General features: G+C 43.0%; 1 protein-coding gene and 1 pseudogene across 2 annotated transcripts in view; one reads left to right on the top strand and one right to left on the bottom strand.

Moving 5' to 3' along the window:
• Positions 1 to 1749: 1749 nt before the first annotated feature.
• Positions 1750 to 21125, top strand: part of EZH1 (enhancer of zeste 1 polycomb repressive complex 2 subunit) — a 31750-nt gene continuing 12374 nt past the window's right edge. Inside the window, exons 1-10 of one of the 2 annotated variants that reach the window (XM_029212543.1) lie at positions 1750 to 1787; positions 13310 to 13400; positions 14001 to 14121; positions 14246 to 14374; positions 15251 to 15370; positions 16769 to 16889; positions 18635 to 18811; positions 19899 to 20001; positions 20463 to 20626; positions 21011 to 21102. In XM_029212543.1, coding sequence (XP_029068376.1) covers positions 14005 to 14121; positions 14246 to 14374; positions 15251 to 15370; positions 16769 to 16889; positions 18635 to 18811; positions 19899 to 20001; positions 20463 to 20626; positions 21011 to 21102 — 1023 coding nt within the window. In that variant the 5' untranslated portion in view covers positions 1750 to 1787; positions 13310 to 13400; positions 14001 to 14004. Of the gene's footprint in view, positions 1788 to 10696; positions 10814 to 13309; positions 13401 to 14000; positions 14122 to 14245; positions 14375 to 15250; positions 15371 to 16768; positions 16890 to 18634; positions 18812 to 19898; positions 20002 to 20462; positions 20627 to 21010; positions 21103 to 21125 lie in introns of those variants that run through there. The other variant, XM_029212544.1, reaches the window with a different exon arrangement.
• LOC114889389 lies at positions 9568 to 11309 on the bottom strand (annotated as a pseudogene).

Below are 21125 nucleotides of genomic sequence, written 5' to 3'. Positions count from 1 at the left end.
CTTCCCGGACCAGGGCACGAACCCGTGTCCCCTGCATCGGCAGGCAGACTCTCAACCACTGCGCCACCAGGGAAGCCCTAAACCCATATTCTTTATTTCAACAATTATTTATGTAGTGTAATGGTTCTCAAACTCGGTTACACAGTGGAATCACCTGGGATGCTCTGAGAATTCTTGAAGCCCAAGCCAAACCCCAGACCAATGTATCAGGCTCTCTGAAGGTGGGAGGAAGAAATCAGTAGTTATTAAAACTCCCCAGGTGATTTCAATGTGAACCAAATTTGAGAACCACTGGTCTAGAAAGCATTTGGAATGGAAAGGAACATCATTGAAAACTGCCAAGTATTAAGGAATATTTGCCTTGGTTTGCTTGTGAATTGGATGTAAGCAAGAGGAAAACAGAGAAGTCAAAGGTTCTGATATAAGGAAAAGAACACTAAATCTGCAATCCAGAGACCCGAGTTTAAGATCTGACAGAACAGTTTTTCATCTGTGTGAGGCAAGTCTTTTAACTCCTTTACACCAGAATAGCCTCGTGTGTAAAACTGAAATCCTTCCTACCTACTTCATAGAGTTGTCATGAAAATTATTTGAAGAAAAAAATGATTATAGGCTTTAAAATTATGTCTGTGGAGACAAATTTAAGGTAATGTTATTTTGTATTTTAAGTTTTAACTTTATATTTTGAAATAATTTCAGATTTACAAAAGAGTTACAAGTGGTAGAGAGTTCCTCTATGCCCTGGAGCCAACTTCCTCAAATGTTGAAGAAATGCGATTGCTGAAACCAGGAATTAAGATGGAAAAAATACTATTAACTAATCTACAGACCTTATTCTAATGTCATCAGTTATCCCACTGGTGTGCTTTTTCTGGACGAGGATCCAAGCCAGGATCACACGTTACATTTAGTTGTCATGTCTGCTCAGTCTCCTCTAATCTGGACAGTTCCTCACCCTTTGCCTTTTTTAACCTTGACATTTTTGAAGATACTGGCTAGTTATTGTGTAAACTGCCCCTTATTTTGGATTTGTCTGATGCTTCCTCATGATTAACTCAGCTTATGCATTTTTTTCAAGACAACTATGTAAGTGATTTTGTACCCTTCTCATTGCATCATATTGAGAGGTACCTAGTAAGAATATCTCTCAGCACGAGTAATGTTAACTTTGATCACTTGGTCGAGGTGATGTCTGCCAGATTTCTCCCCTGTAAAGTTACTCTTTTTCCTTTGGTAACTTATAGGTATCTTGTGAGAAGATACTTTGACTCAAGGCAACTGATTTGAATCTAAGTGACTGAGAAAACTATTGACAGAAACAGGGCAGTCCGGTGTAAATAAAGCAAGAATGATAACTTAGAGCCCATAGACGGGCGTTTGGGGGTATTTGTAGATGTGAAGGATCTGTAATGAAGGGGTTGCAGGTTGGTTTCAAATTATGAAGTGAGGCATGTCACTAGCGTGTGGGGATGATGCAACTACTGGATAAAGTCTTAAAGATATTAATGGCTCCGGGAGGTTTCCCAAGAGCCCTTCCTGTCCCCTGACAGCGCCGCCTTGGAAACCGTCGGGCTCGGGTTGCACCACCTCGGACTCCCGAGTTTGGGGTATTGGCGCCAAACCGCAGAAGTGCGAAGAAGGACGCCCAGCCCGCCTGACCAGCGGTCGCGGGCAACGCAGTGCGCACGCGCCGGGAGGCGGCGCGGGGCGGGGCCGCGGCGCGGGGGCGGGGCCGCGGTGCGCAGGCGCCCTAGCGGCAGGTCCCTGCGGCTCAGGATGGAGGATGAGTGAGTAAACAATCCTGGGCCCGGCGGTGGGGTCGGGCCTCCGCACCTTGCCACCCGGGGCCTGAGGGAGGGAGAGTCGAAGGGGTCAGAGAACTGGAAGGAAGCGGAGGAGCACACTATCTGCCTGGCGGGGGGTAGCGGGGCGCCCACTCCCCGTTCCGAAGGCAGGGGAAAGGGGGCAGCGGGGCGAGAGAACCCCCGGCGAGAACCGCGTCTGCGGCGGGGAGGGCGGTGTGTCGGGGAGGAGGAGCGGCGGGGGCGGGCCCGGGGACGGGGAATCCCGTTGGAGGGCGGGGTGGGGTGGGCGGGAGCCCCAGCGCCGGGAGGGCGTGGGTGGGCGGTGGCACCTGCGGGGGCCCTTAGCGAGGTGGACTCCCAGGGACCTGGGGCAGTGCACGGGAAGGACCAGACAAGGGGGCTCAGCGTGCGATGACTTTGGGGGTGTTGAGGAAGCGGTGGCAATAAAAACAGGGTGAGGCGAGTGAGGCTCCTAAGGAGCAAAATGGAAAGGGGAGCTCACTGTTGGGGTCGAGCCGGTGCCGCGTGCCTCCTTCGGGTTTGCGCGCTAGGCGCCCAGCTAGCCTCCCCCTAGTCCCAGCCCTGAGTAAGAGGCTTCTCTCCAAATTTGGTCTTGCGCCAATCCCTGCCCACCCCAGAATTCTCTTGGGGATCAAATAATGTAAGGGAAAGAGCCTTGAAGCAAGGCAAGGTGGTGTATTTGGGACATGCCTGTTAGGAAATGTGGGACAAACTTATTTAGGTAAAAAGCGACTACTGAGAAATTGTTTCGGGGGCGGGGAGGGGAAGGAAGGTGGAAGGATGTTCGTGCCGCCGATGGAAATATTGAGAGTGGGCTTTTCATAGGTGAAATATGGGATTGTTAATAGAATCGCCTAGGTATCGAGTCTAGGGCTGCAGGGGTGAGGATGGGGGCTAAGAGCCGAGGTAGCCGAACCACTGGGTGCGTGCGAAGATGGCCTTGAAAGTGTAGGTCTTTTCTTCCGCGTTTGCTGCCATGACGCCTTTGAAGAGAAAAATCCCCCACCCGGTGCTTTTAAGTTTAGGAAACTTGAAAGACGTTTCCAGCCGGAGAAGGTGCTAACTCCATCAGAGGTTTCTGTGAGAGCTTGTCTATTTTAAGCCTTGGAAACCCCAGGGCTGGGATGTGTGGCATTGATAAAGGAGATTACTTAATTGCGTAGAAGAAATTATTAGGAGGTAAAGTACTTAAAACACACACACACACATTTATAATAGAGGAAAGGATCATCTGTAAAGATGTAATAATACTGTTATTGTCAGGGTGTATGCTGAGTGTGTACAGACAGCGTGAATTAATTCTCCCAGGGCAGAGATGTTGGTTTGTTTTATTCACTGATGCACTTTAAGTACTAAAACACTACGAGGCACACAGTAGGTGCTCAATACATGTTTGTGGAATAAATAAGTAGCGGGACGATCTCTGGGACTGGGAGTTGGGAGATCTGGATCCTAGTTCTTCCACTAACTGGCAGAGTACTTATAGGCCAATCACGGAACTCGACGCCAGGGCACAGCTTTAAAACTTACTGAGGTGGAAATGACTTTTTCATTATGGTGTTACTTTATTTATTATTATTTTTTAAATAAATTTATTTATTTATTATTTATTTTTGGCTGCGTTGGGTCTTCGTTGCTGCGTGCCGGCTTTCTCTAGTTGCGGCGAGCGGGGGCTACTCTTCGTCGCGGTGCTCAGGCTTCTCATTGTGGTGGCTTCTCTTGTTGTGGAACACCAGCTCTAGGCACGCGGGCTTCAGTAGTTGTGGCACGTGGGCTCAGTAGTTGTGGCTCGCGGGCTCTAGAGCGCAGGCTCAGTAGTTGTGACACCTGGGCTTAGTTGCTCCGTGGCATGTGGGATCTTCCCGGACCAGGGCTCGAACCCGTGTCCTGTGCTTTAGCAGGCGGATTCTTTTTTTAATTATTTTTTTAAAAGTAATTTATTTAATTTATTTTATTTTTGGCTGCCTTGGGTCTTGGTTGCTGCACGCAAGCTTTCTCTAGTTGTGGTGAGCGGGGGCTACTCTTCATTGTGGTGTGCAGGCTTCTCATTGCGGTGGCTTCTCTTGTTGCAGATCACAGTCTCTAGGTGCACAGGCTTCAGTAGTTGTGGCTTACGGGTTCTAGAGAGCAGGCTCAGAAGTTGTGGTGCACGGGCTTAGTTGCTCCACGGCATGTGAGATCTTCCCCGACCAGGGCTCGAACCCATGTCCCCTGCATTGGCAGGTGGATTCTTAACCACTGCACCACCAGAGAAGTCCGGTGTTACTTTAATTCTCTTTGAAACAGCACTAGAATAAGGAGCCTACGATTGAAAATGAAATTTTATTCCCAAGAAGACTTTCATGAGAAGGGAAAAGGGGAGAAAATGTAGTTGGACTTGTTTCTCTTATACTTGCCTTTGAATTAGCATGCCTTTTAAAACCATTTAAAATATTATTTATGTCTCTTTAATTCTTGAGATCTGAAACCTGGCTTCCTTAGTTCTCCAGGTAACAATTCCTGCCCTTGATTTGTGCCTTATGTGAAAATTGTAACAATTTATTTTGCTAAGTATATCTTTTTCCTGTCTTGTACTAACTTTAAAAAGTCTCTACTTTGTTGACTAGCTACTTCCCAAAGAAGGTTTGAGGCAGCAATACTAAAAACACATTACATTTCTACAAAGGATAGTTAACTACAGAGAAAGAGAAAAAAACAGGACAGAGGAGTTGAATAGGCATTTTTCCAATGGAGACAAACTGATGGCCAACAGGCACGTGAAAAGATGCTCGTCATCACTGATCATCAGGGAAATAAATACAAGTAAAAACCACAGTGAGATACCACCTCACACCTGTTAGAATGACTATTACCAAAAAAGACAAGAGATAACAAATGCTGGTGAGAATGTGGAGAAAAGGGAACCTTGGTGCACTGTTGGTGGGAATGTACATTCGTAGTCACTATGGAAAACAGTATGGAGGTTCCTCAAAAAATTAAAAATAGAACTGCCATACAATCCATCAATTCCGCTTCTGGGTATTTATCTGAAGAAAATGAAAACACTAATTCAAGAAGATATTTGCCTCCAGTGTTCAAAGCAGCATTATTTACAATAGCCAAGATATAGGAACAACCTAAGTGTCCATCAGCAGATGAATGGATAACATATGAGATACACACATACTCACACACACATACACAGAATATTACTCAGCCATAAAATTTTTGCCATTTGGGGACTTCCCTGGTGGTCCAGTGGTTAAGAATCCACCTTCCAGGGGCTTCCCTGGTGGTGCAGTGCTTAAGAATCTGCCTGCCAATGCAGGGGACACGGGTTCGAGCCCTGGCCCGGGAAGATCCCACATGCCGTGGAGCAACTAAACCTGTGCGCCACAACTACTGAGCCTGCGCTCTAGAGCCTGCGTGCCACAACTACTGAAGCCCACATGCCTAGAGCCCCTGTTCTGCAATAAGACAAGAAACCACAGTGAGAAGCCTGCGCACCACAACGAAGAGTAGCTCCCGCTTGCCGCAACTAGAGAAAGCCCGCTCACAACAATGAAGACCCAACACAGGCAAAAATAAAAACAAATAAATAAATTAAAAAAAAAATCCTCCTTCCAATGCAGGGGACGTAGGTTCGATCCCTGGTCAGGGAACTAAGATCCCACATGCTGAGGAGCAGCTAAGTACACACGCCGCAGCTACTGAGCCCTCGTGCCACAACTAGAGAGAAGCCTGTGCACTGCAATAAAAGATCCCGCCTTCTGCAACTAAGACCCGACACAGCCATAAATAAATATTTAAAGAAAAAAAATTTTTTTTTGCCATTTGCAACAACATGGATGGACCTGGAGGACATTATGCTTCTTGAAGTCAGACAGAAAAAGACAAATACTATATGTTTTCTTTTATATGTGAAATCTAAAAGATAAAACAAAAGAACAAAATTTTTAAAAATAAAAATATGTTGAGAAAGATGAAGAGAATTATATCAGATTAAGATTGAGGGAGAGGGTTTTAAAAGGAAAAACTTCTTTTAGAGAACACCTCCATTCCAGAAAGTCCCTAGTTTTGTTTGTTTGTCTTTAATTTGTCCAAACTGTGTATTGGGCTCTTTCCTGGCCTCTTTAGTCCAACAGACTATCAATGGGGACTTCAGTGCTCCAAAACTTAAAGTCAAGAGTTCCTTAATGGGTAGAGTTCAGTGCCTCTGATGTGTTGTGTTCTCTGACACACTTGCCCTAATATTTTGATTCAAAATGGAATAACTAAAAAGTCTTGTTTTACTGAATGATAATGAGCAGTCTATATATATATATATTTTGTTGTTGTTGTTTTGGCCAAGCCATGCGGCTTATGGGATTTTAGTTCCCCAACCAGAGATCGACCCCGGGCCCTTGGCAGTGAGAGCATGGAGTCCTAACCACTGGAATTCCCAGCAGTCAATAAATATTAAGCTTTATGCTAGTGTAATGCAGAACCAGCCAAGGTAGGACTCTAGCCTATTAGGAAGTTCCTTTAACTCTTCTGAATCAGTGTTGTACGTCCTAAGAGCCAGCGTTTGGGTCTCATAAAAACTAATCCTGCTTTGATATTTATCACCATTGTCTCAAGTGCACGTGACCTGATTCTTTTAATAAAGCAACACTAGAAAATATTAATGCTATAATTTTATTTTAAATAAGAATTCAGGGGCTTCCCTGGTGGCGCAGTGGTTGAGAGTCCGCCTGCCGATGCAGGGGACACGGGTTCGTGCCCCGGTCCGGGAAGATCCCACATGCCGCGGAGCGGCTAGGCCCGTGAGCCATGGCCGCTGAGCCTGCGCGTCTGGAGCCTGTGCTCCGCAACGGGAGAGGCCACAGCAGTGAGAGGCCCGCGTACCGCAAAAAAAAAAAAAAGAATTCAGTGTCGCAACTTCTTGTTAGTAAGGTTCTTTGTGTGTGTATAGTGCCCAGAAACTCAGTGAGTTTTCATAAAAGTACATAGTCATATAACCTTCACCACAAGCAAGGTATAGAACATTTTCAACATCTCAAAAATCTCCTTTATGCTTCTTTCCATTTAATCCCTTTCTAGAAACATTCTAGTAGAATGTCATGTAAGTGGAATCATAAAGTATGCAGTTTTTTGTGTCTGAATTCTTTCGCTTAGCATAATGCTTTTGCGATATATTTTGCATATACAGGAACTGTTTGTTCCTTTTTATTGCTGAGTAGTATTCCATTGTACGTATACACTGCACTTTGTATACATTCACCAATCCATATATATTTGTGTTATTTCCACTTTTTGGCTGTTACGAATAAAGATGCTCTGAACGTTTGTGTACAGGTCTTTATGTACATATGTTTTCATTTCCCTTGGATAAATAATTAGAAATTGTGTGCCAGGTTTTACGGTAAGTATATATTTAACTTTATTAAAAAAAAAAAAAAATGGCGGGACTTCCCTGGTGGTCCAGTGGTTAAGAATCCGCCTTCCAATGCAGGGGATGTGGGTTCGATCCCTGGTCGGGGAACTAAGATCCCACATGCCACAGGGCAACTAAGCCCACATGCTGCAACTACTGAGCCCATGCGCCAATACTAGAGAGGCCATGCGCTCTGGAGCCTGTGCACCACAACTAGAGAGAAACTGGAGAGAAGCCCGCATGCTGCAACAAAAGATCCCACGTGCCGCAACTAAGACCCAATGCAGTCAAAAAAATTAAAAATAATAATAATAAAAAAAAAAACCTGGCAAACTTTTCCAAAGAGGCTGTACCAGGGAATTCCCCAGTACAGCCAAGTTCAGTCGTTAAGACTCTGCACTTTCATTACTGAGGATGCGGGTTTGATCCCTGGTCTGGGAACTAAGATCCCACAAGCCACGCAGTACGGCCAAAAAAATCATAATAATAAAAATAAAGTAAAAAAAATAATGTTGCAAAGTGGCTGTACCACTTTGCATTCCCACCAGCAATGTGTGAGGATTCCAGTTGTTCCACATCCTTACCAGCAATTAGTATTATAACTCTTTTTAATATTAGCCATTCTTGTGGTTGTATAATAGTTATGTCAATGTGGTTTTAATTTGCATTTCCTTAATGACTAATGATGTTGAGCATCTTTTTGTGTGCTTATCTGCCATTTCTGTATCTTTTTTGGTGAAGTATCTGTTCAAATTTTTATTTTTTATTATTTTTTAAATTTATGGCTGTGTTGGGTCTTGGTTGCCGCGCGCAGGCTTTCTCTAGTTGCCGCGAGTGGGGGCTACTCTTTGTTGCAGCTCACGGGCTTCTCATTGCGGTGGCTTCTCTTGTTGCGAAGCACCGGCTCTAGGCGTGTGGGCTTTAGAGCACAGGCTCAGTAGTTGTGGCACACGGGCTTAGTTGCTCCGCGGCATGTGGGATCTTCCCAGATCAGGGCTCAAACCTGTGTCCCCTGCATTGGCAGGCGGATTCTTAACCACTGTGCAACCAGGGAAGCCCTCTGTTCAAATTTTTTGCCCACTTTTTATTGGGTTCTTTATTTTATTGAGTTGCAGGAGTTATTTAGATGAAGACTTATTTTTAAACTTCTTGACCATAATAGCATATTTTGGAGTTTATTCTCAATGTGTAGGTGAATGTAATGAAAAGCTCTTAGCTTAGTACTTAACTGGAATATAAATAGTGTTTTGTGTATATAAGTAACTAAGTAACAGATCTAGTAAAATTTAAAGTATTTTTTGTGTGCCACTTCCTTTGCCTAAGATGAATGGACCCATTTCTCCAAATCTGTTCTAGTGAATGCTGAGTTTTTTGTTTGTTTGCTTTTTTTTTAATATGTAATCTTGGAAGTGATAGCTGTTGTTAATGTCCAGATGCTGTGAAAACCCATCCTATGGCTGTGTTTCAGGTGTTTATTTTAATCAAACTTATCTGTTCCAAACAGTATGTTTCATCTTCCTCATTCACTTTGTGGGGATTGGCCAACTGCCAAATAAACTTTTTGAGACACCGAAAACACATTAAAAAGCCAAGCAAAATAAATATTGACCTATGGTCACATGATATTCAAATATCACTTAAATTGTAAAAGGAGGAAGCATGGCTTATTATACATTATGATTGGTTAAAACGCAGTGACATTTTCATGTACATGTGTGTACTGCTCTGGCCAAATAAAGCACTTGAGTAAAATTAGAAATAGTGGGGCTTCCCTGGTGGCGCAGTGGTTAAGAATCCACCTGCTAATGCAGGGACACGGGTTCAAGTCCTGGTCCGGGAAGATCCCACATGCCACAGAGCAACTAAGCCCGTGTGCCACAACTACTGAGCCTGTGCTCTGGAGCCCGCAAGGCACAACTACTGAGCCCACATGCCACAACTACTGAAGCCCGTGTGCCTAGAGCCTGTGCTCCGCACCAAGAAGCCACCGCAATGAGAAGCCCGCACACCGCAACGAAGAGTAGCCCCCGCTTGACGCAACTAAAGAAAGCCCGCGTGCAGCAACGAAGACCCAATGCAGCCAAATAAATAAATAAATAGAAATAGTGCCATTAATTATTAGACTATTGTGGTGTGCTCACAGTCATCTCTTTTGGAAGACTGTAGGAGATCACATTTCAGCTATAACTCCTTTTATAATAAAAATAGTGATGTTTTCCTGTGGCCATCTCCTCTAAGAAATCTACACACACACACACACACACACACACACACACACACACACACACGCACCCTAGCAGCTGTGGATTCTTTTCTTTTCCATTACTTGGCCTCCATTTTTACCCTTTTTTCTTTCTTTCTTTCTTCTTTTCTTCTTTTTTTTTTTGTTTCTGAAAAGTTTTATTTAAATAAGGGTTTAAATACAATACATAACATTAAAACTGAAGGAAAAAAAACAGTTACTTCACGTGGCATTGGGCAGCTGTTGCTAGTAAGTTGCGAGCTCTACAGCTACATGACTGATACATCGGTTTGAAATTTGTTCCCTTGTCAAAAGTTTAAAAAAAAAAAAAGTTTAACTCTGATAGAAGGTTGGCCTCACATTCTAGTTTGGACATCGATCAGCTAGGATATGTCGGTCAAAAAGACCTTGGTGGCAAGCCAGATGTCCTGTCACCTCAATAGAAGGGAGGTGGCTGCTCTAAGCTCTGCCCACCTGGTCACGTTGGAGATACCACGGGATCTTTCCCCTGATGATCAAAGACTCCCTCTAGCAGTACAGCTGCCGTCACTGCCTCACCCCATCCTCCACTCTCAGCTTCACCGAGGGCTGTTCAGGTGGCGACATTCTCTTAGGGCAGGGAACTCTGTAGAGGGATTGCTGAGGAGCTTCTGGCCAGACATAGCCGCCTGTGATCTTGGGGCTCTGGACTTGGCTGAAACATCGCCGTTATTGCTTTGTTTCAGGCCGGACACTGCCAGGTGCCTACTGCTTGACCTCTGTTTAAATGAGGGACTTCAAGACTAGACAGCATGGCTCTTTTCAGTTTATTGCATGAAGGAGTTACACTAGTCCAAGTTAAAAGCAGACCCCAAATGGTTACATTACACAAGCTGTGAGGTTTTTAAACTTGTGACAAGGGACAGAAGGAAAATTCTACTCATTGCAAGGAAATCCTCACTTAAGCTTCAGTGAGCCAGGAGCACTTAAAACCCATGAACCTTCAGCTGATCGTCCTTAGCCAGTCCAGTCTCTACGAGGAACTGGCATATGTTCTTGCGCTGGTCACCCTGTAGCTGAATTACTTCTCCATATTCTGGACGCTCAGTTACAGTTCCATCGCAGGCAAATTTCTTCTGAAACGCCGTCACTAGTTTCTTTTTATCGTAGTCATCAGCGATCCCTTGGACAGTAGTAAGGGTCTTCCTGCCGTTTCTCTGTTGAATTCTTAGATGGCCATGATCCTCAGCGGCAGCAGGAAGCAGATCATCCCCCGTACTGGCCTCAGCAAAGGGGTCGAAAGAGTGGAGCTTCTGGATAGTGGACATACCATATGATTCCTTTTCCTTGGTGGAAACGACCTGCACCTGCGTAAGACAGAAGACGGCGGGTTGGGGGGACGGAGCGTCAGGAAGCGAGGGGGCTTGAGGGGAGGCTGCTGAGTCCTCGGCTGTGGCTCAATGACTGGGACCCTTTCCTTCCTTCCTTCCTTCCTTCCTTCCTTCCTTTTTCTCTCTCTCTTTCTCTCTCTTCCCCCCCCCTCTCTTTCTTTCCTTTTCTTTTTTTTTGGCTGTGCTGCATGGCTTGCACGATCTTAGTTCCCCGACCAGGGATTGAACCCCAGGCCCTTGGCAGTGAAAATGCAGAGTCCTAACCACTGACCACCAGGGGATTCCTGGTCTCCAGTTTTAAATGGATGGAGCAACCTACCTTAAGCTTACTGTTTCAAAAAGGGAAATGAGTGGGAGTTCCCTGGTGGTCCAGCGGTTAAGACTCCACGCACCCAATGCAGGGGACCTGGGTTCGATCTCTGGTTAGGGAACTAGATCCTGGGTTAGGGAACTAGATCCCGCATGCTGCAACTAAGGCCCAACGCAGCCAAACAAATAAATTAAAAAAAAAAATTTTTTTTTAAAAGGGGAGTGGCGCAGTGGTTGAGAGTCTGCCTGCCGATGCAGGGGACACGGGTTCGTGCCCCAGTCCGGGAAGATCCCACATGCCGCGGAGCGGCTAGGCTAGGCCCGTGAGCCATGGCCGCTGAGCCTGCGCGTCCGGAGCCTGTGCTCAGCAACGGGAGAGGCCACAACAGTGAGAGGCCCGCGTAACGCAAAAAAAAAAAAAAAAAAAAAGGGAGGGCTTCCCTGGCGGCGCGGTGGTTATGAATCTGCCTGCCAATGCAGGGGACACAGGTTCGAGCCCTGGCCAGGGAAGATCCCACATGCCTCGGAGCAACTAAGCCCATGTGCCACAACTACTGAGCCTGCGCTGTAGAGCCCAAGAGCCACAACTACTGAAGCCCACGCGCCTAGAGCCCGTGCTCCGCAGCAAGAGAAGCCACTACAATGAGAAGCCCATGCACCGCAACAAAGAGTAGCCCCCACTCACTGGAGCTAAAGAAAGCTTGCGCGCAGCAATGAAGACCCAACGCAGCCAAAAATAAAGAAATTTATGAAAAAATTTTAAAAAATGAAAAAAAGGGGAAAATGAGTTCCAAAAGGAATGGGAGAGGGATTGCAGTACAAAACCAATTGTTTGGTTCATGTGGGTCTCGATAAGGGTAACCTAAGGTTTCTTAGGGAGGCATTTTGTCCTAGATTTGAATCATTTTTTCATTTCCTAAAGCAGGTTATTATTAAGCTTGTTCAGGGCAGAAATTATATGAGCAACTACTTAATATTACATGTGAGCAGGGTGTATGTTCTTAAATGGTCTTTTCATTCTAAAAAAGAGTCCCTCTTTTGGTCCCCATTCCATAGAGGCATGAGAAGTACTTAAAAGATGTAGGAAGAAGAGAGATGCTGTAATTTATAGGAAAGAAATTCAGGTCTGCTTAATTTTTGTTATAACCCAGCACCATAGTACCTTAGCTTCTGGGATTCAAATTCTTAGGTTATGGTATTGTCGTTGTTAAATTCCCTTCCCCCAGAGAGATAATATTTAACTCACAGAGAATTCTGTTTTTAAGAGCTTGAATCACTTGATTGCTTTAACAGTAAACACAGTGAGTCTGTCTGCTTCTTTGCTATTCTGTCCTTACTTCATTTATCCTTTAAGTTTAACATAGCATTACACCAATCCGTCTGGTTCTTTAAATGAAACATTCAGATATAGTCCTCTTGAAGTCCAGTAGCATGAGATATAATTATGATCTGGTGGTGGCATATGTGTGACAGTGGGTTAAATTTTGCTGTTTTCTTGTCTGTGCTGTCATTTCTTATGGGTGAAAACAGGTAATTTAAAAATGCTTCTAGGGGACTTCCCTGGCGGTCCAGTGGTTAAACCTCTGCACTTCCGCTGCAAGGGACACAAGTTCGATCCTTGGTCAGGGAACTAAGATCCCACATGCCGCATGATGAAGCCAAATAAATAAATAAAATGCTTCTAAACTTTAGTTTCTGTTTCAAATTTTGGCTCTTCATAGCTCCTTGTAATGTTTTTAGAAATATAGAATGTTAGGTGAAATAAATAGGCTTAGTTCTCCAGGAAACCTAAGTAGTTGATGTAGAATAAAAACGTAACCTTGCAGATTTTATTGAATTTTTACATGCACTTAATATTTATTCTTTCTCTGAAATATTAATTTTTGGGCCTGCTGGCTGAGCCTGGAAATCGGTGCAGAAAAGCAGAAAAGCACACTTGGTAATTGTGAGAATATATTTGTATGTATGACTGGAAGGATAGAATTCAATAAAATAAAGCACACTTCTCAAATGGCATCAAGTATTATTAGGACCTGACTTATATGCAGATATAGTGGTAGCAGAGACCTCAAAGTCTTCGTAGTTCTTAGAGAGCATCCTACTGAGGGAATCAGGGTCTAAACATGCTCCACTGACTTGAAACCACTGTCTATTCTCTTTTGAAAAGCTGAACATTTGTTTGGCCTTTGTGTCTTGCCATTCCTCTGAAGAACAGAAGACACCTGTAAAACTATACCCTTTGCCCTGCATTCTACGAGGTAGGTAGAGTGTGGTACAATAAGTACTTCTTTAAAACTGTGAACCTTAATTCAAACACTGCCCCCCCCCAAAAAAAGTGATTTGCAATGTTATATATTTCTATGTGTCTTGATTTGGAGATAAGATTATGCTGTTGTCATATCCGACCTTTATTGCTAGGCATGTGGTAGATTTAGGCAGTTTGGCGGGTGTAGTTTTATCCTGTGGGTGGATCTTTCCGCGAAGCTCTTTGATATTAACTTAGTTCTTGCTAAACATCTCTCTTAATAAGGTAGTGGGTAGACTTGCAAATTTCCAAGTAATCCAAGTTCCTAAATACCTGTGAAAGAACTTCTTGAGAGCTAAATTAAAAACAAGGTGCCGCAGGAGGACAGAGGCTAAGCCTGTGGGTAATCAGACCAGAAATTGCTGGTATGAAATCTTTTCTTAATTGGAAGTTTCTGTTGAACTCATAGATTTGGGTTCTTTCAGCTTATGTTTTTATGACTAAACGTAACGGGAATGAAAGCATAATTGACCATGTTTATTTGAATTTGTGGAATGCTTCATTTCCAGGCAGTTGAATGCTATTTGTCATCTCCGTCTCTCTTTGATTACAGCAAAATGGATATACCAAACCCCCCAACTTCCAAATGTATCACTTACTGGAAGAGGAAAGTTAAATCTGAATACATGCGACTTCGGCAACTTAAACGGCTTCAGGCGAATATGGGTGCAAAGGTAAAAATACTTCTTAACTGAAAGGTTATGTATTTTAACATATTGATCCAATATGGAGGGGTTGGATTTCTTTTTTCTTAGTCTTCTCTTGAAATCCTAACAGTTTTTTCTTCGGCTCTGCTAGGCTCTGTATGTAGCAAATTTTGCAAAAGTTCAAGAAAAAACCCAGATCCTCAATGAAGAATGGAAGAAGCTTCGTGTCCAACCTGTTCAGTTGATGAAGCCTGTGAGTGGGCATCCTTTTCTCAAAAAGGTACTTCCAGTGTCTAAGCTCAGCCTTCCTCTCTTCCTTGAACTTAAGGGTTTTTTTCTGTATTTGTGATATTAGAAAATAAGGATAATGGATACAGCTACTGCAGTCATCTTTGAATAACTGGGATGGTAATTGTTCTCAGTTAATGAGTATAATCATGAGTTTTTCATAGAAAAATAAGACATTTACTGTCTACCATCCTGGGCTCTGTATACAAGCTTCAAAGCAGCCTTTTTTGTGTCTTGTTTGGCACCTCCACTACTTTGAAATTGGGAAAGGAATGCCATGGATAACAGATAGGAGTGTATTGATCAAAGGGACATCCCTTTCTGTAAACTAAAAAATCATCCTAGTTTCTTATAGAGATAATATTTTTAAAATATAAAAAGCGGATAGTTTATTGAGAGCAACTTTCTTTCCCAAAGCAGAATGTGACTGTAATCTCTCTACTACTTTGCTTCCGCCTGTACTGTCCCCGTCAAGCTATGCAGCTAAGTTGATGTCCACTGTCTTAAAGTTTAGGTCTTCAGGAAAACTTCCTTATCTTCCTCCGTATCCCCCAGGACTCTCAGAGGCCCTTTGCTGTTGGGTTCAGCCCAAGGAGACCAACAGTTTTAGATTGAGATAAACATCAGTTGAGTGTGGGAGGCACTGGGCTGGACTCTGTAGAGGATGCACAGGTGAATAAGAGACAGTGCCTGCTTTCCACAGGTTTACCCTTGAGTTGTTCCTTTTAGGAGCTGATTGTTACAAAACCCTCAGCTTATTAATTTGTAAGAAGTAGAAGGCTACTGGGATCATTTTGGAAGGAAACTCCAATTCTCTCTTGGGCTGTGTGCTTGCCCTTCCCTTTCCATGTCATTTCTTATATTTCAGTGTACCATAGAGAGCATTTTCCCGGGATTTGCAAGCCAGCATATGTTAATGAGGTCTCTGAACACAGTTGCGTTGGTTCCCATCATGTATTCCTGGTCCCCTCTCCAGCAGAACTTTATGGTACGTATTGAAAGTACCGTGGTGATTGTTTAAACTTAATGATTTTTTTTTTTTTAATGTTGATATGCTGGCACTCCTCTCAGGGTAAATATTGTCAGAATATACTTAACAAAGCTTGGACCTGCAGAGCAGAATGTTTTTGTAATTTATTGACTCCGAAAAACACATATGGCAAGTTGTTCTAACTTGTTAGATTTTGGGCTCTCTGAAGTGTACCTCAGAATTGATGCTGGTTCTTTTTTGAATGAAAGAGACTGGGCAAGAGTCCAATTTTCCTTTACTACCTTGGCCCAATTTTATAACATTATGTGCAGTTAAATGCAGTCTAAATCAGACACTTCTTTCAGCAGGTTGACAACTCCCTGCTGATGGAGCAATCCTTTCTTAATCCCCTAAAGGCAAGATGCTATGAAAGCAACTAAGATAACAGAGGTGCACATGGATCTACAGTCCTTTCATCTGCGCCTTTATGCTGACTCCTACTAGGATTATTTGTGGTTCTGATAATCAGTCCTCTCTAAATATGATGGCAATCGCTTATCATGCCTGGTGACAGATAGCAGTTCTGCTGACTGGAATAGGGTATAGGTTTACAGAAGGAAATCATCTCTTAGAAGAAAACTTCAGAGTAATTTTACTTGATAGTTGGAGAACTAAGAATGACCGTTCTCTGCTGAACCAAAAAATAAAATAAGATAAAATAAAATAGAATAAAATAAAAATGATCCATTAGTATTGTTTATTGCCAGAAAATATACATAGCTTGCACTGCAGTTGACTTTAGATTCCCACTGAGTGTGAGTAATTTGAATTGTAATCATAATTTTTTATTATGTTTATCCGAGGTTAGTCTTAGTCTATATAATAGAATATACAAATACTTTATGGTTGCCAGTTTCTGTTATAAACATTCCAGTTATACTGCAGATTATACTCTTGGAAGCCTTCCTTTCATCTGTCTCTCCACTTATGAGAAGAGTTAGAATTGAAGACCTTTTAGGCTGTTGTTTATGTGATATTTGTACCTATTTCACAATGATGTTTAGTGGATAAAATGACGTAATAGATGGAATCACTGTGAAAAAGAAATGTGCTGTCACATTCTAGATGTTGGTGAAAATATCATTGTTAATATCCAGCTTAACATTTGGTAGTTAATATTCTCCAATAGTAAAACTGACTTCTTTTTTTTCTTCCAAGAGTAGCATTACCCCCTTCCATTTGAGGTTTTGTTGGCAAAACAAAATGGCCAGTCTTTAAAATGTAGTTAACTTTGTAACCAAAGGCATTTTCAGGGGCTTCAAAGCAGCAAAAAAGGCTTGGCAAAGGTTCCTTTAAACAGGAAAGAGGAGCTTCACAGTGGATTCATGGAATGAATCACATCTGGTTTGATTTCAGGTAGAAGATGAGACAGTTTTGTGCAATATTCCCTACATGGGAGATGAGGTGAAAGAAGAAGATGAGACTTTCATTGAGGAGCTGATCAATAACTACGATGGCAAAGTGCACGGTGAAGAAGGTAGTGGCACTGGCTCCTGGACTTTGTTAGGATGGTGCCTCTTATTTGATGCATCATTGTCTTGCTTTTATCTACTGCCTCATGGTGTATACACTGAAGAATATTTCAATGTCACCACATGGCTGGGAGTAAACATTTTATATTACCAACACCCCTGTTAAATTTTAAAAGGAGTTGGGGGAATTCCCTGATGGTCCAGTGGTTAGGACTCCGAGCTCTCACTGCCAGGGGCCCAGGTTCAATCCCTGGTTGGGGAACTAAGATCCTGCAAGCCACGTGGCATGGCCAAAAAAAGGAGTTGGGACATAAAAGTAATCAGTGGCTAGAGAGAAAGTTTAGCGAACAAATAAGTTTGATCTTAGGAGTTTTCCATAAATCCATCCAAGGCTGTTTTGTTCTTTGTTTCCCTTTCTGTGAGACTGGCAATGAGTATAACCTCTCTTCTTAGATCCAGATACCCCCTGGATCTCCCAGAAGTTGGTTATAATATTCTGACTTTCCTAAAAGTGTTACCAAACCAAACTTGGATCTGCTTGTCCGCGTGTAGTAAAGCCAATCTTCTGACACCAGGTTGGGGTGAAGGAAAGTACAGCATTTATTGTAGGGTGCCAAGCAAGGAGAAAAGACAGGCCATGCCCAAAGGACCGGAACTCCCTGATGGCTTTCACAGAAGGGGTTTTAAAGGCAGTGTGAGAAAGGGGGCCGCAGGGTGCATGATCAACTTGTGCCCAATTCTTGGATTGGTTGGCATCAGGGTGAAATTTCAAGCATCATCAACTTTCTGGTTTCAACCAGTCTAGGGTCTGCATACTTGTGGTCAGCAGTTTTCCTCTGGTGGGGGTCTGCTTCTTGTAAGACAACTTAGGAACATGTGTCAGGCCTGTATCTATGTCTTTCGGGGAACTGGGACTACGGTGGTTCTCCTACGTTGTAGGTTTATAGTCTAAACTGTTACCAGTTTCCTGGCCCAACAGCTATTCTTTGTTTCTGCATCTTCACATTTCCTAATCGTTACCTCTTGAGCCAGTCTTTTGGTGACTCAGGGAAGACCTGGGAGACTAAAGCAAAAGCCTTTTACTTCAAAGGACAGGGACACAGTGGCTTGTATACGATTTCAAAAGCAAGTCATTTGTATTTAGTTGTAGTTCTAGAAAAGGCATTAGTGTGGAAGAAGGGGAGATAGGGAGAGACTCTCCATGGACTTGCAAACCAATAGCCTCACCCGATCTTTTGACAATTGTGGGTGCTGCTGTGATGCGGCTGAAATGCATTGTTTATACACAGTGCCCCCTAGTGTTCAGAGGCTTTATCCTAAGTTGTAGTATAACCCCATATACTGATAGTATGATTTTTTTTTTAAAGTATGCTGTCTTTTGATTCAAAGGAGTCACTACTGACCCATCAGCAGCAAAACCAAGTACATTTTCATTTTATCATCTTCCTCTGTCCCATTTGTATTGTTGGAACACTTTTGTGATATTTTGGACCATAAATACAGGTTGATATTACTGAGGAAGTGAAGTCCCCAGTAAAAAGAAAGCCCATAACTGGATTTCCCACTCTAGCCAGCTGAACTGTTGCAGTTGTATGAGCCAATCCAATTATTGTAATTCCCTGGTTGTCCACATAAAAATGTACATATATTATCTATCTGGGTCTCAGGAGTGAACACAGGAAAATCTTCCTAGGAGGACTAATGGACTATAAAATGACCACTGCTCATCCATCTAAATCTTATATTTCAGAGATGATTCCCGGGTCTGTCCTGATTAGTGACGCTGTTTTCTTGGAGTTGGTAGATGCTCTGAATCAATACTCAGATGAGGAGGAAGAAGGGCACAACGATACCTCAGATGGAAAGCAAGATGACAGCAAAGAGGATCTGCCAGTAACAAGAAAGAGAAAACGACATGCTATTGAAGGTGAATAGCACGACTTCCTAATTCCACCGTGACAGTGACGGTGAGAGGGAGGAAGGCAAAAACAGAAGTTTATTGCTTATTAAAGGCTGCTGGTGCTTCTCATTGGTCCACTTAAAAGGAAAATGTGTTCACTGACTAATGGTTTAAGAGAGCTGTGATCTAGCTGAAGAAGAAAGTAGGAGAACTTAGACAGTAATCATTGTGCATTTCTAATTATAAAAATAGTGTCTTTGGAAAATTATAAAGAAGAAAATAAAATTACCCTGTTATGCTGCTGCCTAGAAATAACCAGTATTACTATTTCCTTCTAGACTTAAAAAATGTATATATATAAATATACATATGTACACCTAAAATGGGTACAATATTATATATCAATTATACCTCAATTTTTTAAAAGTACATATGTAAATTAACATACATATGTGGTATATGAAATTGGTGTCACGCCACATATGTGTGTGTACCCATACATAATTTTATACCCCTTATTTATTTCATCTTATACATCATGAGCATTTTCCCATGTTAGTCAATATTATTTAATTAATTTCACATTTAATTATACTTTATGTTATCTAATTATACTATATGTCTAGACACATAGTGTCTCTCTCTTGTTATAACGAAGTTATAGTATCCATCTTGTTCTTCAGCATCAATATTATGGTGGGGTCCTTCTGCGCTCGGGTCTCTCCATAAAAACTTCTGTTTTCACCTCCAGATTCTGTCTGGGACTGTGGATTTTTTTTTTTGGCCACACCACATAGCTTGTGGGATATTAGTTCCCCGACCAGGCCCTCGGCAGTGAAAGCTCAGAGTCCTAACCACTAGAGCACCAGGGAATTCCCCTGGACTGTGGATTTTGTTGTTAACATGTAGATGAATCTGATTTCCTTATTTACTGGTGGCCTATTAGATAGGTCCAGGTAGCACTGACCTTCTTTATGTATTCCTAAACTGTCCATGGTTAGGTTAACAGAGCAGCTCTAATCAAAAGGCCGTGACAAAAGGAGAAACGATCGAATAGCTTTGTTTGCATATTCTGATTATGGCACTCAGGAACTTTTTGTCATTTCTAATTCAGGCAACAAAAAGAGTTCCAAGAAACAGTTCCCAAATGACATGATCTTCAGTGCGATTGCCTCAATGTTCCCTGAAAATGGTGTCCCAGATGACATGAAGGAGAGGTAGGGAAAGCTGCCCCCTGCAGGCCACGTAGAGCACCGGGGGGGCGGGGGGAAACTTTCATACAAGCTTGTTTTTGGTTAATAAAAAGCCCCATTTCTGGTAAGTGCATTATGATTTGCCTACACTTCTGATTACCTCTGAATGCCCATTCCCATATTAAGGGACATCGTTTGCTGGCTTTTAAGTAAGTCTGGGCAGAGAAGTTTAAAGATTTTGCCACTTTTCTGGAGAATTACTCCAGCACCATATTTATCAAATCTTTGCCTCCCTTTACTTTCAGACACACGCCGAGCCCAGCATAATTACAGCGGTGAACCCACTTGGTTATACATCAAGACCTATAAAAAAACGCCCATTCTCCCTTGGCAGACCATTCGCGATGACTGTCACTACTCAGTGTGCATTTTCTCAGTGCACACATTCCCTTGGAAGGAACTCTCACCTCTCTTTTCTTAACTAGGTATCGAGAGCTCACAGAGATGTCAGACCCCAATGCACTGCCCCCTCAGTGCACACCGAACATCGATGGCCCCAATGCTAAGTCCGTGCAGCGGGAGCAGTCCCTGCACTCCTTCCACACGCTCTTCTGCCGGCGCTGCTTTAAATACGACTGCTTCCTTCACCGTGAGTGGGGCGGCCCTGAAACGCTCTCCCGTTTTCCATCCCCAGCCACCACTTCCTTCTCTTTATTTCAGTTTATCCGATAGAGTTCCCGGCTTCTGATCTGATGGTGGTTTTACAAAGGGCCCATTCTATTTTCTCTTGTTCAGTTATAGTGCAGTGTGCTTTGCATGGTCAGGACAGAATAACCAGCAACACAGTTGTCCCCGAGTACCCCCTAGCTTTGGAAGAAGTGTGTTGATGTCAGAAATGATTTGGTTTTGTGCACGTTGATGATAGCTGTTTATATTTAAATTCTCCTGCAGTAGCTCCCTAATTCAATTTTGTTCCTCCCCCTCCTGTCAAGTGGATGAACCACTGGCAACAGGACAGTTTTGTGTTTTCCAGCTTTTCATGCCACCCCTAATGTATATAAACGCAAGAACAAAGAAATCAAGATTGAGCCAGAACCATGTGGCACAGACTGCTTCCTTTTACTGGTACGTTTTTAAGCTGTTCTGCC

The sequence above is a fragment of the Monodon monoceros genome, unplaced genomic scaffold, assembly GCF_005190385.1.
Source record: "Monodon monoceros isolate NGI ecotype Baffin Bay Population unplaced genomic scaffold, NGI_Narwhal_1 Super_Scaffold_9, whole genome shotgun sequence".
NCBI classification, from domain to species: Eukaryota; Metazoa; Chordata; class Mammalia; order Artiodactyla; family Monodontidae; genus Monodon; species Monodon monoceros.
The sequence above is the reverse complement of the archived record's forward strand: the minus strand, read 5'-3'. Positions and strand labels throughout refer to the sequence as shown.